We start from the raw sequence: 18,125 nt of genomic DNA, 5'->3' as shown, positions 1-18,125 counted from the left end.
TAGTGCGGGCTTAAACCCACACTAGTTGGATGACAAATTACCAACTTTGTGCCGGTGGTGGTAAGGGGCGGGGGGTAAATGGGGTCTTCTTTGGAGTTGTGGGTGGGGGGAAGAGTTGGTAAATGGGGTCTTCTTTGGAGCTGAGGTGGGGGGGGGGGGTTTGGAGAGGGAAGAGTAGGTAAATGGGGTCTTGTTTGGAGCTGAACAGCTTCCAAGGTGAACGTTTGGCAACCGAATGTCAAAATTGTGTACAGTAGTCCAGTTCCTGGGCAGACGAAGCACTGGGGGCAGGGACTCTTCCAATTAACCCTGAAAGCCAAAGGTCTAACAGAAACGCTTGCCAGAGAGTGTTCTCGATGGCAAGATACGCGGCTTTAGCTGGTTAGATTCCAGCAGTACCCCAATGCATGCTCTTGGGACCCCCAGCCTCTCTGGGTGCCAATCTGTGCCTAATAATCTTCAGAATTTGGTCAGCATAATGCATCTAGGGAGATAGTGCACACTCCATTCCAATAAATGTCCATGGAATTCCCATGTATAGGGTGGGCTACATGGAACTCTCAAGTTGGTTTGGATACTCTTAAGCATGGCAATGGGTTTCTGTATGTGTCTGACACCTGGTTGCCCCCAAAAAAGAACTCTCCACTAATTCAACATCAAGCAAAGCAAGCATATTCTCTGGGGTCATCCTCCACTACCAGTCCTGACAAAGAAGGAAATCAACACAGTAATTAAATATTGGAGCGGATACCCCTACCATATAGACAAATGAAGCCAAATATACTTATTTCTGGAGTATTAGATCCAAGTTGTGCCATGTACCTACATGCTGTGAACAGTAGCAGATTTAGTAAGATAACCCAAGGCATTTTAGGGAAGGGGAGCTGCTTTGGCAGGCAAAATTCAGTGACATAAGTCAAGATCAAAAGGCACCCATCACAGCCATCCACAAGCACAGACATTACAGTATAATGGCCTGGCCTGCTGCTATAACAGCCATTGCATATGTTAAACCAAACTGAACAAATTTATAATTCAATTCTGACAAAAAGTTCTACACAAAAAAAACTTTTTCTCCTTTAGGCTTGCTGAATATTTCCCATATTTTCTGTTTCTATTCCAGATTTCACAGCTTATTTCATATGAATTTGTTGTTTCATATACTTAACCTCCCCTCAGAGTAATGCCCGAGGAGAGTCCACATCAATTGTGGGAATCCCATTCATTTCTCCAGGGACATTCTCTGTCATTTGGAAATGTCTCAAAATCAGGAACTGTTTATTGATGCATTTATCAAAGGAGAAATGGTCAATTCAGACATGAATCAGTTTTCAAGCAGCCCGCCTGGACCACTTCAAATCTCAGTCAAAGAAAGAATTAAAGTTCAAAAACTGTTTTTTAAGAAAATATTGTCATTTACTTAAAAGCTTCCAATTCATTGCACCACAAATCCTCACACAATGAGATACAGCTGTTCCCGTGTGGAAAAAAAGCGGAATAGGGGCAGGGATAATCAAGAGTAAGCACTCGACACACCTCATAAATGTTCTGTATATGCTAATTTGAACCCAGGCCTATTTTTTCTTAACCAATTTTTCACTATTCATACTACGTTCTCAAAAATTAGTTGATGGATAATGTAATCTACTCGCTTTATCTACAGGAACTGTACGTATGCATTACCGCTACAACAAATTGCATTTATAGAGAGCCTTTTATGTCGGCAGGATGCCCAAAGGCACTGTACAATAGATTGCCCCCAAACTTGGGGTTGGAGTCAAGAGGGGTGGAGGCTAAGGGTGGTGGGAGGATGACCTCAGCCACAGTCAAAGAGGAAGGTCTCGAGATGGGTCATGAAGGAGGCAAGGGAAGGGGAGAGACAAAGGGACTCTGGGATGGAGTTCCAGAGAGCAGGAACAGAGAGGCTGAAGGCCCAACTGCCAATAGTGGAGTGGGCGGGGAGGGGACACAAAGCACGCCATTGCCCACCAGTGGAGGGAGCGGGCAGGCTGTTAAGGTTTTAACAGGTCACAGGCGAAGGGAGGGGCAAGACTTTAATGGTGGAGATGAGGAACTTGATTATTTGTGGGATGGGGAGCCAGATGAGGATAATAATAATAATAATTCTTGCATTTGATATCGCGCTTTTCACGTCGGGAGGACGTCCCAAAGCGCTTCACAGAACACACTGTAAAGTGAATTGACTGTATATTTGTGGGCAAACGCGGCAGCCAATTGCACACAGCAATGTCCCACAAACAGTCGTAGATTGAAAATGACCAATTTATTACTGTTTTGGGTTTTTGGAGGGATTATTATTAGGCTCTGTGTGGAGTAAGGAAACTTGCCCAAGGTTTCGCCCTCTGCCTGGAATTGAACTCAGGTCTCTCGCTTGCAAAGCGAGTGCTCTAACCACTGAGCTACAGGACTCCACAAATGGGGTGATAGGCTACAGGATGGGGTGATAGGCTCATGGAGTTTGGTGAGCGAAAGGTCACAAGCTGCAGAGTTGGAAGTCCAGTGAGCAGGGAGTTAGCATAATCAAGCCTGAACGTGATGAAAACATGGATGAAGGTCTTGGCTGTCTGAGGAGTGAGATAGTGGCTCCATACTGACTTGGAGAGATGGAGAGTGCATCCACAAATAGTGATGCTGTCAGAGACCGAGCTGAGGAGGTGCTGACGGGAGACAAGCAGGAGAGCCTCCATTTAGTCGACATTAAACTGGAGAAAATTGTCTCTCATCCCATCAAGAACTTGAAGTGTGACAGGACAGCAGATGTCCTGGAGTCAAAGGTGGAGGCAGAGATATAAAGTTGGGTCTCATTCGCAAACTTGTGAAGATAACCCCATGCCTGTGGATGGTATTAACTAGCAGGAAGCATGTAAATATTAAAGCGGTAAGGACCAAGGACAGAACCTTGAGGAATGATGCCACCCATGACAGCGCGGGGGGGGGGGGGAGGAGAAACAGTTAATTGATACAAAGTGAAGAACATGGGAAAGGTAAGAGTGAAACCAGGCAAGGATAGAACCATGAAAGTGGAGCTGAGAGGAAAGGAAGTGGAGAATAGAGTGGTCTATAACGTCAAAGGCGGCAGAGAGATCGAGAAGGACGAGGAAGCAGACAGAGCCTGGTCACAGATAGACAGAATGTAATTTGTAACTTTGATTAAGGCTTTCTCTGTACTGTGGGCAACACGAAAACCGGAATGGAGGGGTTTATACCATGGCGAGAGAGGAAACAGTGAAGCTGGGAAGCAACGACTCGTTGCAGGACCTTGGAAAGGAAAGTTGGAGTTGGGACGGTAGTTAGATAACAGAAATAGGTTACAGGAATTCTATTTGAGGGTGGGGTAATAACTATAATAATAATAACTGCTGTTTTAAGGGATGGCAAATGTGACAGCGGACAGAGGGAGGTTGGAAGTGGGTCAAAACACCCTACTTCAATAAATCCCAGGAACGCAGAGCACATCATCCGGTTCAACCAATTTTGGAGTATTTGGCGCAAGGTGGAAAGAGCCATGACACGGGGACCACGAAGTGTGCAGTTTGGGGACTTTTGGAATTCAAGCTGTAAAACCATCAAGAAGCTCGAGACTATTGTCTGACAAGTTTCTTGTTGTTTGTCCAACTAAGACCACCATTCCCGTTAAGACTTCGGCTTGCAGGATCCATAGGAGCCAATTGGGAAGAATCCCTGCTCCCAATGACAATACAGCAGAGAGTTAAACAAAGCACAGTACAACAGAGTGACTGTTAATACAGCGCACTGATTAACTTTAAAAAGTGCCAAAGAGCCAATGTAAAATACAATTTAGCAAACATTTAACATCTATTGTACACATCTGGACTTTATTCATTTCCAACCGCCTGCTACTAATCAGTGGAATGATTCTTCAGAAAATTCTTTCTTCTTCCCCCCTCAAAAATTGATTGCAGTTGAAAATCATTGTCACAACCCAATATTATATTTTTTTTACCAGTTACACTTAATTTCAAGGAATTCTTCCAGCTTCACCCACAAAACCCATGCACCTTTTGCAATGTAAAGGATAGGCCACATTATATCTGCGGGACTAAAAATGGTGATAACAATCCTTGCATTTGAAATAGCACATTGCCGCAACAGACCCACTGCTACAACCAAGTGCTTCACATGAGTTAACTGTGAAGTGTAGTGACTGTGTATTTGTAGACAAAGACAACAGCCAATTTCCACACAGCAATGTCTCAAAAATAGCCAAGAAGTGAATGACCAATTTTAACTGGGGATTGCTGATACACCCTTTTTTTTGAAAAGTGCCAATGGTATCTTCAACATCCACCTGAACAGGCAGATGGGATGCTGGTTTAACATCTCATCTGAAGGAAGGAAGACACCAAACCAGCGCTCCCTCAGCATTGCCCTGCAGAGTTTGTCTAGAAAATATTTAAAATGTACAGCAGACAAGACAGTTTCAGTTTCCATCTGATGTAGCCGTACGTTAAGAGTTACCAGCGAAGTGTCAAAGTTATAAAATACCAAGTGTATTACAATCCCAACCCACTCAAGTTCTCGGTGAAAACCAAAATCTGATCGACAGACTTTTGGTCTGTCAACCCAAAAATTTACAACGGTTGTAAAATCCCAGTCAGGTCACCGGACAGAAACATTCTCTGTACATTTTTCTACACAACATCTCGATGCCTTTTGGGGGCCTGTGAACAAGAGTTTGAAATGTAAGTGGGTGCCTTTTCCTCTTTACAACCTTCGAACTTACTTTATCCCTCTCCCAATTTCCCTTTCTCTCTACAAAGGGAATTTATTTCTCACACACACTCAAGTCTTCCCTCCTCTCTTTCACACACACCCTCTTCCTTTCTTCCTCTCTTCTCTCAGCCTCTTCGTTCTCACTCACTCTCTTCCTCACACTCTTCTCTCTCACTCTCTTCTCTCACACTCCTTTCTCACACTCCTCTCTCACTCTTTCTTCTCTCTCACTCTTTCTTCTTTCACTCTTTCTTCTCACACTCCTCTCTCACACTCTCTTCTCTCACACTCCTCTCACACTCCTCTCTCACTCTCTCTCTTCTCTCACACTCCTCTCTCTCTCTTCTCTCACACTCCTCTCTCTCGCTCCTCTCTCTCACTCCTCTCACACTCCTCTCTCTTCTCTCACAACCCCTTTCATTCGTGTCTCATACTCTTTCTCGCCGCCTCTTCTGTCTCCCATACCCTCTCTCCTCTCACCCTCTCCCATCCTCTCCCAGGTCCCAGTCCCAATCCCTCCCACATTCCTCTCTCAGGCGGGTGTTATTTCCTGGACTTCTCCCTGTCCGGCCTCCGCTCTCTGCCAGCGCTGCACTCCAGGTCACTGACAAAGCCGAGCCTCGGACACTCGGACACTCGGGCTCCGGCCGCCGCCGCCCCCCCGGGGGGACGCCGCTGCCCGCACTTACCCCCTCGCTCGCGCTGCCCGTGGCCCAGCCGCTGTCTCCCGCTCGCTCGCTCGCTCGGCGCGCGCTGCCGTCCCTCAGCCCCGGGTCCTCCCAACCGCCACTCCTCCACAATCCCGGCAGCCACTGCGCGCGCGGCTTCTCCCGACCCTTCCCGGCGGTGAGCAGCGGCGCTGGGATTTGGGCGGGTTCTCGCCCGATTTGGGCGGGTTCTCGCCCGGTTTGGGCGGGTTCTCGCCCGGTTTGGGCGGGTTCTCGCCCGATTTGGGCGGGTTCTCGCCCGGTTGGGCGGGTTCTCGCCCGATTTGGGCGGGTTCTTGCCCGGTTTGGGCGGGTTCTCGCCCGATTTGGGCGGGTTCTCGGAGGCGGTGCGGCTTGAAAAATCGGCTCCGGGGCGGGTGCCGAATTTTTCATTTAAAGCTGAAAAACGTTTGCTCCCCCGACCGCCCCCACCCCCACTGCCCCCACTGCCCCCCCTCACCCCCACTGCCCCCCCCTCACCCCCACTGCCCCCTCACCCCACTGCCCCCCCTCACCCCCACTGCCCCCCCCTCACCCCCACTGCCCCCCCCCTCACCCCCACTGCCCCCCCTCACCCCCACTGCCCCCCCCTCACCCCACTGCCCCCCCCTCACCCCCACTGCACCCCCCCTCACCCACCCCCCAACCCCCCCTCACCCCCACTGCCCCCCCTCACCCCCACTGCCCCCCCTCACCCCCACTGCCCCCCCCCTCACCCCACTGCCCCCCCTCACCACCCCAACCCCCACTGCCCCCCCCTCACCCCCACTGCCCCCCCTCACCCCCACTGCCCCCCCTCACCCCCACTGCCCCCCCCTCACCCCCACTGCCCCCCCTCACCCCACCGACCCCCCCAACCCCCCCTCACTCCCACTGCCCCCCTCACCCCCACCCATCCCCCAACCAACCCTCACCCCCACTGCTCCCCCCAAACCCCAAACACCCCTCACCCCCACTTGCCTAACCCCCCTCACCTTCACTGCCCCCCCAACCCCACTGCCCCCAACCCCCCTCACCCCACTTCCCACCCAACCCCCACCACCCTCACCCTCACTGCCCCCACTCCCCCCAACCCCACCACCTCACCCCACTGCCCAACCCCACCACCCTCACCCCACTGCCCCCCAAACCCCACCACCTCACCCCACTGCCCCCACTCCCCCAACCCCACCACCCTCACCCCACTGCCCAACCCCCACCACCCTCACCCCCACTGCCCCCAAACCCACCACCCTCACCCCCACTGTCCCCCAAACCCCACCACCCTCACCCCCACTGCCCCCCAACCCCACCACCCTCACCCCCACTGTCCCCCAAACCCCACCACCTCACCCCCACTGCCCCCAACCTCACCCCCCACTCCCCTCCCCCTTTTAAGGCACTGTTGTTTTTAAACACAGTTCCAAAAGCCCGACAGAAAATCGGCCACTTTGCCCCCCGCCCGCAGGAGGGGCAACACATAGTATTGGGCTACTTTTGGGCTCGTGCTTGGTTGGCTTTGGGCTACAAACGCTATCTGATCGCCGGCCACTCTGCTGCGCCAGCGCTCCTCCAGCGTCCGGCAGCACTGTGAGCCCAAGAGAAGGTCCAATAATAATAATAATAATAATCCTTGCATTTGATACAGCACTTTTCATGTCGGGAGGACATCCCAAAGCGCTTCACAGAACACACTGTAAAGTGAATTGACTGTATATTTGTGGGCGAACGCAATCTCTTAATGGAGGGAAACAGTCATGGATTGAGTGACAAATGTATTCTTTTTATTTTTTAAAATTAATTATTACACCCTGTAAAGCAATCCACCAATCAACGAACAACCAGGTTTCTACTTTCTAGGTAAATGGAGGGGTCGGTGTCTTGTCCCTTCCCTTGCTTCCCTCAAGACCCATCCCAAGACCCTCCTCTCCGACCGTGCTTTCGATCACCCTGTTTCCCCCCCACCTTCCCCAATACTAACCCCCAGCTCAGGTCTGAAACACTGACTGTTAGCGCCTTGGGATGTCCTCCCGACATGAAAGGCACTAGAAATGTATATCAATTGAACCCAGGTCTCCCACTTGTGAGGCAAGTGCTCTAACCTTGAGCTACAGAACTCCACATGACTGTTGTACTGAAAGGGGATGGGAAGCTGTTCAGGCTTAAGTAAGAGTGAGGATGGAGTTGTTGAGCAACTCAATTGACACATTGGGGCCAGGAGGGAAACACAATGTGGAACATTTGCAGTGGAGAAATGGATATGGGAGGTGAGATGAAGAAAAATCATGAGAATGAGAACAAAATAATGGCCCTTTCAGAGAACCAGCACAGAAATGATGGCATGAATGGCCTCTTTAATATTTTATGGACACAAGCCTACCCTCCCTCTGTGATGGTATTCAAAATTGAAAGATTTACTCTGCTTTCTGTTATGAATTTTCCAGGCAGCGCACTGAAAAAGCCTAGCCTGCCTCGTTCAAAACTGGACTACTGGACGTTGCATTGGATGTGGCATCATCGTAACTGCTGTATTGAATTACATTTATATATTTGTGATTAGCCATTTATGCTTAGTCTGAGTATCAGCAGATTTTATGGTGAAATAAGGAGCATAAAAATATTAAAGGGTAAAATGAAACTGTCACAAACATAATGTGCAAGTAAGTGGTTAAATGATCTTTCTGTTAAGTCAGGTACATATGATTATTTCAGAGAACATAATGTTGCAACACCAATCTGCAACAAGTAAGCAACTATTGTGTAAAATAATCAGTGAAAGGATGAACAACATACAATGGAGCTTATTCCTACATTAGAATGAACTTTGTTCGCTCAAAGAATTGATTGAAATAAAATGTCATGCTTGTGATGTTGTATACTGGGGCTCAATATAAAAGTAACATTTCTGAAATAGAAGGCAGACACATTCTAACATTCAACATTTTGGAAGAAAAGCCCTTGAAGTTCATGAAAGTCCTTCCATTGTACAGCACGTCACTACAGCAGGGCGAATTGTGAAACAATGCCGCTTTTCAAGAATTCTCATGAATTCTATTTGATTTGCACTCGAGTGCAATACTGAAGGAGCACTGGCTGCGTTGTCAAATGTGCCATCCTTCAGATGAGACTTTAAAACAAAGTCTCAACAAAGCACCTATTCTGCTATTTCCCGGTTGTTATTTAATACAGTGTTGAATTTAATATCGCCTTCCCTTCCATAGTTTATTTAACCATCATGCAGCAGCCAGCAACCAATCATGTACCAAAACATATTTTCGCTTATTTTACTCCCACTTTAATCCTCCCAATTAATCCCTGGTAAATTGAAGTTCCTCAATGTTTGTGTTTGATCCTTCACAAACTTAATTCTTCTTTATTAAACATTTCGAACAAAACGAAGATCATGTACCTCTGTTAACATAAATCTCACAATAAGTCTCTGTTGTATGTGAGCCTAACAGCAACAAGCTTAAGAACAGTGACCACTGGTGCAGCTAGTCTTTCAATGAACAACACCATCTAAATAGAGTTACAGTTAACAGAAACAGCAGGCTTTACCCACTGGGATTAGAGGTTGTGGTTAACAGAAACAGTAGATTTTCCGTAAGAGTTGGCAGTCATCGAAACTGCAGGTTTACTATTAGGTTTAAATGTTCGTACAAAATGCATTTGCCATTCACATTAAATTCACAAGCAATGTTTCTATGCGAATTAACAGCAACATTCCTGCTCAATCTGAACTGCAGCCTTGTCTATGTCAACATTTCCAAGGTTTCCAGATAGCACGGGAAATCTGCATGCACAAGAAACCGATATTTGAGTTTGCGCTGTGCACTGCCTCTCTTGGAGATTCTGGCCACTCCAATTCAGCAGCAACTTGTTGCGTTGTCAACATAATCCAGAAAGGGTGGTGATTAAGAATTCACTATGAAGCAGACAATATGCATTTATTATTTAATTGAACCCATCATAATTACAATGCCTGCAGACGTTTTTAAGAGGAGCATGTTCTTTTTACTGCAAAGAGGAAAATGTTTAAAATTTCATAACATTGTTACAGTAGAAAGTTGATCTTGTTAAACAAAACTAAGTACAGTATACGTTTCACTTTACAATCTATACTGCTGNCCCCGCCCCACAATTGTTTCCACATCATTCAGCACTTAAGATTTTACATCTGATTTCAATGATAGTAATGAGTCCAGAATCTTCCATCCTTGAGATATTGCTTTCCCCATTGTTGTTGATAATAATAAATCTTACATTTTATATAGCATTCTTCATATCAGGCGGATGTCTCAAATCCCTTCACAGCATTTCCCCAGAAAGTGTAATTAATGACTGTTTATTTAAATGTAGGTGAACACAGCAGCCAATCCGAACACAGCAATTTCCCACAAAGAGCAACAAAATGAATGAGCAATTTTATCTGTGGTGATTTGGGGCCAGACCACAAGGAGAAACTCCCTCCTCCTTTAAAATAGTGCAATCGGATCTTTAATATCTACCTGAACAAGCACACCAGACCTCAATTTAACCTCTCCTATGAAGGACAGCACATCCAAAAATGCAGCACCTCCTCAAGCACAAAATCCCAACATGGAGCTTCTGCCTCAAGAGGCAAGAATGCTACCAACTGAACCAGGCTGACACCATTATTACCTAAACATAATGGCCCTTTCAGAGAACCAGCACAGAAAAGGAGATTGTAAAGGAGTCATAGCTAATATTCCAAAAGGCGTTATAAATAATGTTGGTAAATACATCAATAATGGTTTTGTTACCCTTTGTTGCTTCAGTCATTTCCTCTACTTAGTCTGTCAGGTTGATGTAAAAGCATATATGTTGCAACGGCCTTTGTGGTTGCTTATCGAGAACAGTCAGATAGAGACAGGCCACTGTATACTCATAGAGAGCATTAAAGTAGTGTTCACTATTGTGCAGTACTGTTCACAGATAGCAGTCTGTTGTAACAGGGAACTCTGTATGACGCGTATTCAGTGAGCAGTCAAATGGTGAGTGGCAGAATATCCTGCGTGGCTGTATAGTTGGGACTCTTTTCCCCCTTTGTCACTCTAAATAAACTTCTCTTTCCATCCGGTATCCTCCCCCAGAAAAGTGCAGTTAAACAAGTAACATCTTTGAAATATCAGCATTGTAAATGGGGAGGGACTCAACGCCTTTTCCACCCACATCTTATCTAAGTGTGTGAGTTATCAGACAGTGACTGACTGAGCAGCAAACCATGGCTTTGGTTCTGTCAGCTCATGTTTATCCTTCTTAATTTAAGAGACTGTCTCCGGAACAGGCAAACGTTGGGAGGATTCCGGAATGCTATGAACCAAATTCTGTTTGTTTTCCTTTCAGGTTGAAATAGCCTGACAGCTAAAAATTAAGTAGACGTCTGTGAATATTGAGAAATCTTTTAAAATAATAATTACGCAGCTCTTTTTTCTTGCGACTGAAAATGTTGGCAGATTCTTAAGGCATTTTCATTTGTTTTATTCTTGGAGAGTCAGAAAAAAAGCTTTGCTATTCTTCACTCCTCCATTGTGCAGTGTTCCATGGACTGAGAGCGTAGTTGGGCCTCTGTTGAGCTGATGGTAAGATGGGCGTCTGACCGCAACTTGGTGTCTGACCACTTTCCATGCAGTTGAACAGTTCCCAGTTCAAACTATCAAGAAAAACACAAGAACGGTTTCCATTTACCAGTAACTGAATTTCCTGTTCCTTCCTGAGGGCTTCCCCACCACCACCACCCAATGCCTATGCCAAGAGGATACAGGGGTGGATTAGAAGATGGCAGTACATTAGAACTCCAAGGTGAATATTGAGCTATTCTACCATTGAAATGTAGCTAAATCCGCATCTACCAGTTCCAGGCACTAGTTATGGAGGCATTAAACCTGCGACTTATCCTGACCTGTAAGACACATGCAAATAAGTCTATCCATTGAGCTGCCAGGGAAACCTTGGCTATCTCATTCTTCAGTTATGTTAGGAATCACGCAAGTTAAACCTGCTGCTTGCCCATGTCCAATGTGCAGTACAAAGGATGATTCCAGTCCATGTAGTTCATTAGGATTTAATTAGGGTTTAATTGGTGGAATCACATAGCTTTCCACCTTTCAGCAAATGTATTATTCATGAGGCTAAAACATCCCTTTTGTCTTCCAGGGCTCAGACTCGATCCAAGATGTTCAAGGCAAGCTTCTGCCAGGTTGCCTGTATATTCTTTCACAAACTCCTTTCTGCTCATGTCGCATTGCATTACATTTGACAAACTCTTGAAAAGAAAAAAAATGGCTTTGAGTCATGATAAGATATGCACTTCTCACTCAGCAACTGAGAATGTAAACTGTCCAGGCAGATAGGAGTCAAATCATAGGGAAAAGCTCAGAGTTGCAGTAAGATCACACTGACCACCCCACGCTTTCCCCTCTACACTTCATTGTTCTCTATTTTTATATGCTTTATACAGGGATTTTTTTTGGTTACTTCTAATCCCCGCCTAGTTATTCCTTTTCTGGTTTCCCTCTCCTCTGTTAATTTTGGTCTTGAGCTGGTCACTAAAAATACTCAGGAAGAGTCAAGTAAAGGCTCTTGAGGTTCTCCGTGATTAACACATCATACAATTCAATACAATTGACATTTATATAGCGCCTTTTACATCGGAAGGATGCCTCAAAGTGCTTGATAAATTGAATACAACACCATCAAAAGCTTGCATTTATACAGTACTCTTCATGTAGGAGTCCTGTGACTCAGTGGTTAGAACACTTGCCTCGCAAGCAGGAGACCTGGGTTTGATTCCCGGCAAGGAACACCACATAATAATTCCTCAAGAAAAAAAACAATAATAATTTGGTCCCTTCAATCCAAGACTGTTTGTGGGACACTGCTGGGCCCAATTAGCTGCCGTGTTTCACCCACAAACTATACAGTCAATTCACTTCACAGTATATACTGTGCTTTGAGATGTCTAGAAGACGTGAAAAGCGCTATATCAAATTCTAGGATTATTATTATTCTGTGAAGCGCTTTGAGATATCTAGAAGATACAAAAAGTGCTACATCAAATGCAAGGATTATTAACATATGAGACATATATCTTGGAGTACTGTACAATGATAGAGTTGGGCACAGGTAAGGTGACCATCGGTGCAGTTGAAGAGGTAGGTTTTCAGGTGAGATTTAAACAACAACACATGGCGCCTTTCAAAGTAACATAAAGAGAGGGCAAAGCAGAGCAACAGAGTTCCTGAGATTAGGGTCATAGTCGTTGAAGACTTGGCCATCCATTCTGGCACAGGAAGATTGGGGGTTGCACTGCAGGTCTGTGTTAGCTGAACAAAGGGGCTGGCTAGAGGAGTGGGGAACAAACAGGTTGGATAGATAGGGAGGTGTTAGGGCATAGAGGGATTTTATATGTGAGGATGAGGATCCTGAAGTTGATCTGTTTGGATATAAGGAGCCTATGAAGCCTGGCAAGAATTTGAGTGATGGGCATGCAGAGTTTGGTGATGGTGAGGATATGGGCAGTGGAATTTTCTATTAGCTAGACCTTGTTGATAGTGGAACTGGGGAGACCAGTGAGGAGTGCAATGCATCATCATTTATTTCTCTCAACGATGGATTCCTCCAAGAATATAAATCTCTAGCTCCTCTATCTATTTCATCACAAACATGTTTTTTTGGTCAGCCAGGTGTCTGACACACATGGAAATTCATCATCAGGCCAGATAGAGAATTCCACATATGTATATCACATACACATGGAAATTTCTCTCTCTCTGGAATGGAATGTGCATTCTCTCTATGGAGGAACACACATTACTTACTAATTTACTAACTTATATGAAAAAATGTGATCAATCAATCCAGGACTGTTTATGGGATACAGCTATACACAATTGGCTGCCACGTTTCACTCACAAAAATATATGGTCAATTCACTTTACAGCATATTCTGTGAAGCGCTTTGAGATGTCTAGAAGACCCGAAAAGCGCGATATCAAATGCAAGGATTATTATTATTATATCAAATGCAAGGAATATTTTTATTAATTCTGGAAAGTATTAGGTGCAGTTTAAGAAAAAACAAGGCTTGGAAATGCTAGAATGTTTGTTGGGGTACTGCTAGAGTTTAAGTAATTTGCCATTGAGAGCACTGTTTGGCAAGCTTCCCATTGCTTGTCCAGCTAGGAATGCTACCAATTATGCCTTTGGCTTGAAAGATTAGTGGGAGTTGAGTGGAAGGAAGCCAAGGTCATAGCGACTGATCTGGCCTTCCAAGTTCTGCCAATGAGCCAGGCTGTCATCATCAGTAACTCAGGAACCTCACTATCAAGACCGTCAAGATTGAATTATACAGTTCAATACTATTTATACTGAGATAGTGCCTTTCACATTGGAAGGATGTGCTTGACACTGCTGACTGGGCACCTGAGCTGGGGTGAGAGCAGAAGGGGGTGGAGAGGGAAAAGATACATGTGGTCTCAAGACAGGCCGTGAATGAGGAGAGGGAGCAAGGATTTACTTGATTTTAACATTCTGTTGCCAAGCCAGTTCAACTTCAAGGAGATCCTGGTGAACCGCCCCCTCCCCTAAGATAGTTAGTAACTGGATATCTGATATCTGACAAGTGAAAATTTAAGTCATTCCTGGATGGATAACGGGTGTCCTGTGAGCTTCCTGGTGAGCAGCATCAGATGAGCATGAAATAGGTGACATTAGTCAGTGGATGTGGAGGATGGTGGCAATGCTCTCACCCAGATGGAGATGTGGAGCTTGAGCAATAGCTACTTACCTCTCTGCATACCAGTCAAGATAGATTCCAAAAACTAGAAAACATAGGTGCTGTCTAGTCTGGTCATTTTCTGACTACTGCAATCATCAGACAATTTACATAACATAGAGTTAATTTCACTCTTCATTTCTTATGATCCCCGAAAATCTGCCCTCAAGTGTCGGATGGGCCCCCTCATTAATGTATATAATTCTCAATGATATCCCCATTCGTTTTAGTGTATTTCAGTCATGTGTCTCATTCAATAACTGTGTCTCAGCCATGTATCTCACTCAGTGAAAAGATTTTTGGAATATTCTCACTCAGTAAATGTTTCCTTATCTCTCATTCAGTGTATCTCCGTCAGTAGTTTTCATTCCATGAACGATTCTCAGAAGTGTATCTAACTCGGTGTATGTCAGCAATGTCTGTAACTCAGTGAGTGACATTGTGGTAACATTGTGTTTCTCTACGTTTCTTCTTCGATATTTCTTCGTGTTGAAGATTGGTTTATCGGTACGTATTTGTTTGCTATTTATTGCTATATATATATATTGCTATTGTTCATTATTTGGGATTTTTGAAGCTGACTCCTCAGCGTGTGAAACTGTTACTATTTCACACGTTACCCATCTGAGACAGCAGTCAGTTAGAAATTCCAGCACTGCCACTAACTAGTGTTCAACTTTTACGAATGTCCTGGTTCATGCTGGTGACGAGCGGTGGCACGTCCTTGTTCACCAGGTAAACTTTTCAAACATAATGTATTGTAAGCATATGGTAGGCAATGATTTTCCTGGCTGACAGCCAAGCCACAAAATCTCCCTGTATCGCTAACACGCCGTGTCCTGGGATTTGTGACACTCACCAACGCAACTTCAGATAACATAATACCACAGAGTAGCAATAAATAACAAGAAACTACGTGTCTTCACGAAATACACGTTCATATCAAGCGAGAGAGATTAATGTTAGTATGTATCCTACTTTCTGCCGGATGCTCGGATACAATTATGAAATAAAACCAGAAATTAGCTGTGAACACTCAGCAGGTCAGGCAGCATCTATGGAGAGAGAGAGAAAAGTGAGTTAAACGTGTCAGGTCGATGGCCTTTCGTCAGAACTCCGGGTACAGTTGGTTAGTTACCCTATTCAATCTAAATCTCGCCCCCAACAACAGGTCCCTGAAAAATAAATCTGCACTGCGGTCGTGACTCTTAACGTGGGGGTAAAAATACATTGACGAAATTCAGCACCAACCAAAGCAGCACATGTACCTCCGGACTGTAATAACACTGCACAATCGTCCGGGCAAGTCTCAATAGCCCTTCCTTTCTGACCCCGAAACACTGCAGGAAACAATCCTCTGGTCTCGTAATTCACTTGAGCTTCACAAGTAGCCTCTGTGAACTCGTGAGAACCGACGGAAGTTTACTCACGTTTCCAGCTTGTGTTTGCAGACTCCATCGCCAGCTGTGGGATTGTTCCTTTCCTTTATATTCCTGCCCGACTGCAATTAATCCTCGCAAAGTGGAAGGCGCGGTTAATCGCGCCACAGGGAAACCTGGGAGACACGTCAAAAAGTCTTTCGGAAGCTGGTTTTGTTCTCACCGTTTGCCCCTGTGAGCGTGTGAATTCTTACCACCAGTCCCTCTCTGTACATCCTTCCCGTTACTTCGTCTGTCGTATTAAATATTAAATGGTGTGCAATTAAATTGTGCACAGTTGGCTTCTCCGTTCAGTGTACGTTCTCGTTACCAGTGCCTGTGTGGGGCTCACTATTAGTGTCCAGTTACATACTGTCCATACGAAATTCGTTGCAGTGAATCAAAATAGCTTAACTCTTTGATTGATCAATACGTTTGATGCTGAAATGCCCTGAACTGGACGTGTCTCCAGACAATGGAGTGAGGATATCTTGTAATAATAAATAAATATAATAATAATAAACAGAGCTACTACACCCCCCCCCCCCCCCCAGTCCCCCACTCTCCATGTTTTATAAATGGAAATCCATGTCAGAGTATACCCTAACTTGTGAGAAACAACAAGGAGATTGCAGACAGTTGCGGGTTGTAGCAGATTACTGAGCGTCAGTCCTTTGAGAACGAACACAGTACGTTAAGTGCTTCAGAGGCAGCGCGGCGCTGTGTGCGGGACTGGGCGTCCCGCTCGGATGCCACTCATCTCACTGAGCGGTTTGAGTTGTTCCAAGTGGTGTGTGGACTTCTGTGGTTGTCTTTCTGTTTCCCCGTTAGGCGACCGGGTTGGATGCCGTGCGTTTGATTGACTGGTCTGGGTGGGTTCGTGTCTGTGGTTGGTCGGCTGGTCCGACACTGGGTGTTAGTCTCCAGTTTTTGTGTCCAGTTCCTCAATTTGAATCCAAGTGCCGACAGCACCAGAGACAGACATGCCCGTGACCAGCCGGTGTCCACAGGTCACCAGCGGACTCGCTCACTGATCGCACCGACCGCACAGAGGGAACCCGACACAGGGGCACCAACTCGGCAATGGCATCCACGGGGCTGGAGATCCTGGGCTTGGCGCTGTGTGTTGTCGGGTGGCTCGGGGTCATGCTCGCCTGCGGACTGCCCATGTGGAAAGTGACGGCTTTCATCGAAAATAACATCATCCTGGCACAGACGGTCTGGGAAGGGCTGTGGATGAACTGCGTGGTACTCAGCACCGGACAGATGCAGTGCAAGGTCTACAGTTCGCTCCTGGCCCTGGGGCCGGATCAGCAGACCGCCCGGGCTCTGACTGTCATCGCCTCCATCATGGGGCTCTTCGGGATCCTCATCACCATCTTCGGCGCGCAGTGCACCAACTGCATCGAGGGGGAGACGGTGAAAGCCCGGATCGTCATCAGCGGCGGGGCGGTGTTCATCCTGGCCGGTTTCCTCCTGATGATCCCGGTCTCCTGGATGGCGCACACCATCGTCCGCGATTTCCACGACCCAAACGTCCCGAGCTCCAAGAAGAGGGAGATGGGCGCAGCGCTGTACGTGGGATGGGCGGCCTCCGCGCTCCTGTTCATCGGAGGTTCCCTCCTGTGCTGTTCTTGTCCCCCGAAACAGGAGCAGTCGGCGTTTGCCGTCAAATACACAGCCCCGAGGAGAGCAGCGGCTAACGGGGACTACGACAAGAGGAATTATGTCTGAATGGTGGGACACCGCTGTTTGGAAAGGTCAGACTTGTACTACAAAGAACACAGAAGAGTACAACCTGAAGCCCATCTGACTTTCCACCCAACTTCTTTTACCGCTGATTGTCAAAGGCAGTCTTGTTATTTAATCAAATTGGATCTGTATTATTCTTTTGTTTTGTGAGGACAAACGAACTCAGAATAGCGCATCGTGGGCAGCTTTGCAGGTGGACTTTTTTTCGGGGGGTGGGGGGTGGTTTGGGGGGTGGCGTGGGGGGGGGGGATGGCGTGGGGGTGGGGGGGGGGGGCGTTGGGGGAAAGAGATTAACCCCCAAAAGCGCCGTCAACTCTGCAAAAGGCGCCCCTGTGGTGTCTTTACACAGAGGAGGATTTCTGAACCTTGTGGGAAAAATCCATTGTTCGCTCAGTAACTGATTTATTTTGCAATTGATCGATGCGTATTCTGTGATCTTAAGAGCTGTTTTAATAAACTCTCTTTTCCGATTGACCTGAACAAAAATCATTCTCACGAACACCAGGGCTCCCTAACCCCCAGCAGCGCGGCCAGGCTCACGCCGAATGATGAAGCTTAATTAGATGAGATTAGAAAATCGGTTTGAAAAGTGTTGCAGAGCACAAGTCTGTTATCCGAACGTGTGTATCAGCCACGAGTAAGTCGTTTCATACCGCAGCTTAGCCGAACTTGGCATGAAATTGTGTAAGTGCTATAGAATAAAACTATGATAAATGC

The 18,125-nt window shown here is 46.3% G+C and overlaps 2 protein-coding genes across 3 annotated transcripts in view; one reads left to right on the top strand and one right to left on the bottom strand.

Moving 5' to 3' along the window:
• zgc:63587 (uncharacterized protein LOC393431 homolog) overlaps window positions 1-16,194 on the bottom strand; it is a 65,861-nt gene extending 49,667 nt beyond the window's left edge. Inside the window, exon 1 of one of the 2 annotated variants that reach the window (XM_007908627.2) lies at window positions 15,669-16,194. The gene's annotated coding sequence lies outside the window, so the exon portion shown is untranslated. Of the gene's footprint in view, window positions 1-5,444; window positions 5,540-15,668 lie in introns of those variants that run through there. The other variant, XM_007908625.2, reaches the window with a different exon arrangement.
• A 305-nt stretch (window positions 16,195-16,499) lies between these two features.
• On the top strand, window positions 16,500-17,615 carry cldn5a (claudin 5a). The gene has a single exon (XM_007908624.2). The coding sequence runs from the start codon at window positions 16,740-16,742 to the stop codon at window positions 17,388-17,390; it is 651 nt and encodes a 216-aa protein (XP_007906815.1). The 5' UTR covers window positions 16,500-16,739; the 3' UTR covers window positions 17,391-17,615.
• Window positions 17,616-18,125: the final 510 nt, after the last annotated feature.

Source organism: Callorhinchus milii, unplaced genomic scaffold (assembly GCF_018977255.1).
Source record: "Callorhinchus milii isolate IMCB2004 unplaced genomic scaffold, IMCB_Cmil_1.0 Scaffold8, whole genome shotgun sequence".
Taxonomy (NCBI): domain Eukaryota; kingdom Metazoa; phylum Chordata; class Chondrichthyes; order Chimaeriformes; family Callorhinchidae; genus Callorhinchus; species Callorhinchus milii.
Note: the sequence above shows the minus strand (reverse complement) of the source record. Positions and strands in the feature narration are given on the sequence as shown.

What these genes read in the sequence shown, in the direction of transcription:
- cldn5a (XM_007908624.2), top strand. Translation starts at nt 16,740, where the DNA reads ATGGCATCCACGGGGCTGGAGATCCTGGGCTTGGCGCTGTGTGTTGTC.